At 58.0% G+C, this 5,383-nt stretch overlaps 1 protein-coding gene across 1 annotated transcript; it reads right to left on the bottom strand.

The window, feature by feature from the left end:
* Window positions 1-1,150: 1,150 nt before the first annotated feature.
* On the bottom strand, window positions 1,151-5,065 carry Wnt1 (Wnt family member 1). The gene is made up of 4 exons (XM_070035151.1): window positions 4,645-5,065; window positions 3,612-3,865; window positions 2,461-2,726; window positions 1,151-1,650 (listed from the first exon to the last, which is right to left on the bottom strand). Exons 1-4 carry the CDS (start codon window positions 4,746-4,748, stop codon window positions 1,162-1,164), a joined length of 1,113 nt encoding a protein of 370 aa, XP_069891252.1. The 5' UTR covers window positions 4,749-5,065; the 3' UTR covers window positions 1,151-1,161.
* Between the last annotated feature and the right edge of the window lie 318 nt (window positions 5,066-5,383).

Genomic DNA, 5,383 nt, shown 5'->3' with positions numbered 1-5,383 from the left:
GCAAAAAGCCAGAAGTGGAGGTATGGCTCAAATGGCAGAACACCAGCTTTGAAGGCAAAGAGTTAAGGGACAATACCCAGACCCTGAGCCCCAGCACACACACACACAAAAACAAACAAACAAAACCAAAAAACCAACCAACCAAACATCAAAGTTGGGGGGAGAGGGTCAAGACAAACTAAGCTGTGTTCTGGATTCAAGGAAAAGCTACCAAGTCATTGATAAAAATAGATACTTTATTCTGCAGAGGAAGATAGGACATGGTGGGGGCGAGGAGCCACTAATAGCTACAGTGGAAGGAAATACCGATTCCGGTAGGCAAGGGCATCTTTAAGATACTTGGGCAGGTGGAGGGGTGAGGAAAAAGGTTGGAAGACAAAAGGAGAGAAGACGGGAGAGGGGATGCTTTGGGGTTGAAGGTGGTCTCTGCAAACCAGGCTGGAACCCAGCACAATAAATAGTTTTATTTACAACAACCAAAACTCGTGGCTCTGTTTCCACGTTTCAGTGCAAATTATTTACACACTGATGAGGAGGCAGGACAGGAAGGGGTAGGAGGCAGCAGAGGGAGGCTTGGCTCACAGCTGTTCAATGGCTTCATGATAGAAGCTGGGAGAGAGAATGGAGATTTTTCTGCTGGGTTCCCCATTTTCCACATCATCACAGCTGCCCTTTTCACCCCTGTTTCAGCTACCAGTGGAGAGGAGAAAGGCCTTAATACGAAGGCGAATGCTCAGGATTTGCACCTCGGCTGGAAAGGAAGGGGGGACCGGTAGGGACCCAGAGGAAAGAGGACAAGAGGGAAGGAAAGAGACGCAGAGGTCGCTGGCACAGTGGAGCTGAAGCCCGCCCCCTTCTCCTAGAGAAGTGGGGACAAATCCTTCTCTCACCTCCAGACCAAGTCGGGGCCAGTGCAACAAGGGGGTCTCCCGCGGAGAGGGAGGGAGGTAGGTCAGGGCAGGTCCCTCAGGATGGCAAAGAGGGTTCATGCAGCCCCAGGTGAGTGGTTTGAGGAATCCCCAGGTAGGGAGGAGGTGGGAGAGACAGAACGCCCCGGGGTGGGCGATTGATCAACCAGGGTCTTGAGTGGTAGCGAGTGTGGACTGGAGGAGAGCGATCTGAGGGTGGGGGTGGGGCAGGGGGACGAGTCCGCGCCACGCATCACAGACACTCGTGCAGTACGCGTGTGTGCGTGCAGTTGCGGCAGCTGACGTGGCAGCACCAGTGAAAGGTGCAGTTGCAGCGCTCGGTGACGCGCTGCGTGCGCGTACGGTGACCCCGGCCACAGCAAAGGAGCTCGCAGCCGTCCAGCGCTGGCGACGAGCTATTGCAGGCGCGCCCGGCAGTGCCCGCGGTCCCCAGGCGTCCGCTGTACGTGCAGAAGTTGGGCGATTTCTCGAAGTAGACCAGGTCGTGGGGGGAAGGGGGCTTGTGCGCGGGGTCTTCGGGCTCGAGGCGCAGCAGCTCGGCTCTGGAAGCGCGGTTGCTGCCTCGGTTGCCGTAGAGGACCCGAGAGGCGCCGTCGAAGCGATCGCGCAACACATCGCCCACGGCGCGCAGCGTGGGCAGCCGCATCCAGCAGGTGCGCACCGTGCACGAGCCGGACATCCCGTGGCATTTGCATTCCTGGCGCATCTCGGAGAAGACGGTCTGGAGGGAGACGGGAAGATCAGTGTCCCCAAGGCATAGTCAGAGCCAAGAGCCACCATCATCCCAGATACTGCCCCCTCCTGGACGCTGCTGGGATCTCAGCAAAAGCCAAAAGCCCAGACAAGAACCCAGGGCGAGGATGGCGCGAACTGTCCCCAGCAGAGATTTGGGCCCTGGACCAAACTCGACTCCAAGCCGTCGAGTCAATCTCGGGCCTTACAGCCTAATTTTCAAAATAGTTCGATAGAGGGTGTGGCAGGAAATATATTCTGTGGGTGACATGTCTTGTAACTTCTTTCAACACAGGTATTCTCCCCGTCCCACCCATGTGTGTGTGTGCGCGCGTGCGCGTGCGCGTGGGGGGGCACGCGCGCGCCTGTACTAGGGCTTGAAGTCAGGGTCTCGGCTCTGTCCTGGAGCTTCCCCCCCCCTCTGGTCGCCGTCCTTAAGCTGTTTTGCTCAAGGCTTGAACCCTGCTACTTGAGCCACAGCTCCACTTCTGGCTTTTTGGTGGTTCATTGGAGGTAAGAAGTCTTAACAGACTTTCCTGCCCGGGCTGGCTTCGAACCGCTATTCTCAGATCTCAGCCTCCTGAATAGCTAGGATTACAGACGTGAAGCCACGGGCACCACCGGGCAACACAGGTATATATCCCTTTGCACTCGATCACTAATGTCTTCTTTTCTCCAGCTCTTCCCAAGCCTCCAGCTCCATAAGGATGCTCTTTCCTAGCGTCCCTATCCGCATTACTGACATTTACTTCGCTGCCACTCCGCTTAGGGTGCGGACGGAGCCATTTAGGCGCCTTACCGTCCGGCCCGCCTCGTTGTTGTGAAGGTTCATGAGAAAGCGCAGGTCCCGCCCCTTCTCTCCCGAGTCCACGAACTCTCGACCGAAGAGGCGGCCGAAGTCGATGTTGTCGCTGCAGCCCCCCCAGTGCCAATCGGGACCCCCAGGGCCACGTCGCCGGTAGTCACACGTGCAAGACTCGATGGAACCCTCAGAGCAGGAGCGCGCCACCGAATGGGTGACTCCCGCCGAGGTGATGGCGAAGATAAACGCGGTTTCCCTACAGCCTGGGGGAATGAAGGAAACCCGAGTTGAGGGGGGGGGGGCGTGCCAGCAACGCCCCTGGCTGGGCTTAGGAACCTGAGGTTGGAGCCCTGAGGTCTGGATGGACCGGCAGCGCTGGAAAGCTGCTCTCCGGGTCTCACGGAGAAGGCAGGTGCGTGGGCACGCACCCATGAACTCCGCTTGTAATCACACCTTAGGGAGAAGACTCTTTGGGGGCGATTTTTTGGTCTGTAGAACGGAAATGGGACAGCAACAGAGGCAAAACGGAAAAGAGGGGAGCGGAAGAAACTCTGCCTTGCCGAGACGTTCGTAGCCCAAAGTATCATGTTGGTGATGCAAACGTGGCTGGGCACCGAAGCACGACAGATGCCCGCAGAAAGCAGATTTCCAGACATCTTTGAGAAAAACCGGGGAAAGGTGACCCCCGTCTCCCAGCATGCACGATCTGGAATTGCCTTTCTCTTGGGGACTGGGGTGGGAGAGGAGTGGCTTTGAAAAGTTAAAGTTTTATGCCCAAAGTGTGTGTCTAGGGGAAAGAGAAGAAGAAGAAGAAGAAGAAGAAGAAGAAGAAGAAGAAGAAGAAGAAGAAGAAGAAGAAGAAGAAGAAGAAGAAGAAGAAGAAGAAGAAGAAGAAGAAGAAGAAGAAGAAGAAGAAGAAGAAGAAGAAGAAGAAGAAGAAGAAGAAGAAGAAGAAGAAGAAGAAGAAGAAAAAAGCCTGGTAGAAAGTCTAGCCCGGATCTAATGGCTAGGCACGAGGCGCTTGGCAGGTTGATGGTGAAACACTGCGGGCGCCTGGGACATCTTCCCTTGCAACTCGCCCGCCTATGCCCTGGGGGTGACCTTGCGTTTCCCCTAGTCCCGGAAGCGTCGCCTTCCTGGGCACCCACCTCGGTTGACAATCTTGCCGAAGAGGTGGGGCCCCGGAGCCGTGGGGCAGTTCCAGCGGCGGTTCCGGAATTGCCACTTGCACTCGCGCACGGCGCTCTGCAGCCCACCGCTCACGCTGTGCAAGATCCCCGGGTTCTGGCGGATCAGACGCCGCTGCTTCCGGCTTAGCAGCTGCAGACTGGGTTCCAGTACTAGCTGGAGACTCTTGGAGTCCGTCAGCAGGTTCGTGGAGGAGGCTACGTTCACGATGCCCCTAGTAGGACGCAGAATGAAAGTTCAGGCACGGGAAGGGGACCAACACCCTATCCATAAAGGCTATACCTAGCCTGTCCTCAGGTGCCTACTCTGGGGTCGGGTGCCGGCAGAGAACGGCGGCAGATCAACAATAAGGTAATGACTAGGTGCTCCTGGGCTTGCTAGTTAAAAAGAACTTCACATTCAGCTTTTTGTTTTGGGGTTGTTTTTTTTTTTTTTTTTTTTTTGTATCCCTAGGGGTCTTAAGACTGCTCCCAGCAGGGGCTGGACAGAGGCTGGACCCAGGAGGAATAGGGAACCCAGAGACTATGTGTGTATTTTGGCTTTCCCAGCCCACTTCTGGTCAGTCCTGCGAGGAAATCCTGGCCTATGGTCTTTGCCCACCCAAGGCTTGAAATGCTTAGGAAAACCACCCTCTCCTCATCTCCTTTTGAAGGGAACACAACTTGGATTCCTGACCTGAGGAGACCTGCAGGACAGCCACAGGCATAAGGCTGGAGCTGGGGTTCAAAGTAGATGGGTGATGTTAGATGGGAGTGAGCTCCCCACTAGAGTTCCCTGGGTCTCAAGGGGGACAAGAGGGGAGAGGGGGTGGCTGGCAGATCATTCACCAACTTTGGCTGAGCTCAAGTCTCTGGGCCAGAGCGCCCTGTTTGTGGTGGAGTGAAGTCAGAGAGCCCAGAGAATCTGTGGGCTGAGGGATCCCACAGCGTAGGAGCTGGGGAGGGCTGGCTGGGCGCCCCAGGACAAGTGGCGACCCCGCAACAACTCACTTACCACCATCGGCCACTGCTGTTGGCAGCCAGGGCTGCAGGCAGAGCGGCCAGTGCCAGTAGCAAAGTAGCAGAAACCCAGCTGGGCAGCAGAGCCCAGCACCCCATGGCCTGTCTGGCCTTGCCGGTTCTGTGTTGCAGTTGTGGCTGGCTTTGGCTGCTGCCCGCGACGGTGGGACCGGACGCGGCGGTGGCGGCAGTGGTGAGAGTTCGCAGTCTGACTCTTAACAACCCTGGAGGCGGGCGGCGGGCAGCATGGTTCGCTGTCCCGGCTGGTGGGCTGAGGCGGCCACAGCGGGCAGCACCGCCTCTTATAGTTGCGGCGCTGGCTGGAATGACGAGAAGAGGCTGCCGGGGCCCGCAATGTGGCACCAGGGCGCACTGGTCAGGGGCGCAAGACAATGGGCAGAGAGCGGGGCTGTGGCTCCCGCCCGTCTGAGCAGAGAGGTGACAGGCTGGCCGTCGGGGCTCGCCCCCCCGCCCCCTGCCTGGTGGCCCCCGCCTCCGGGTCTGCACTGGCCGCCGACCCCTCCCCTTGGGGCGCCCTCCCACGCGCGCGCCTGCTTCACTCCTCTTCGTGTCCGGAGCCCCGTCGGGGCCGAGCATCCGCCAGGGGGCGCGGCCACAGTGTGCTTAGGGAGAACCCGCCTGTATAGCCCTAACTGCCTAGATCATATGCGGTGGGGCTGTCCCCTCGACGTCACCCAGCCCCCCCCGTCGGTGTCCTTTCTTCCCCCCCCCAT

Source organism: Dipodomys merriami, unplaced genomic scaffold (assembly GCF_024711535.1).
Source record: "Dipodomys merriami isolate MVZ:Mamm:240054 unplaced genomic scaffold, mDipMer1.0.p SCAF_10, whole genome shotgun sequence".
NCBI classification, from domain to species: Eukaryota; Metazoa; Chordata; class Mammalia; order Rodentia; family Heteromyidae; genus Dipodomys; species Dipodomys merriami.
This window is presented reverse-complemented; position numbering and strand designations above follow the sequence as displayed.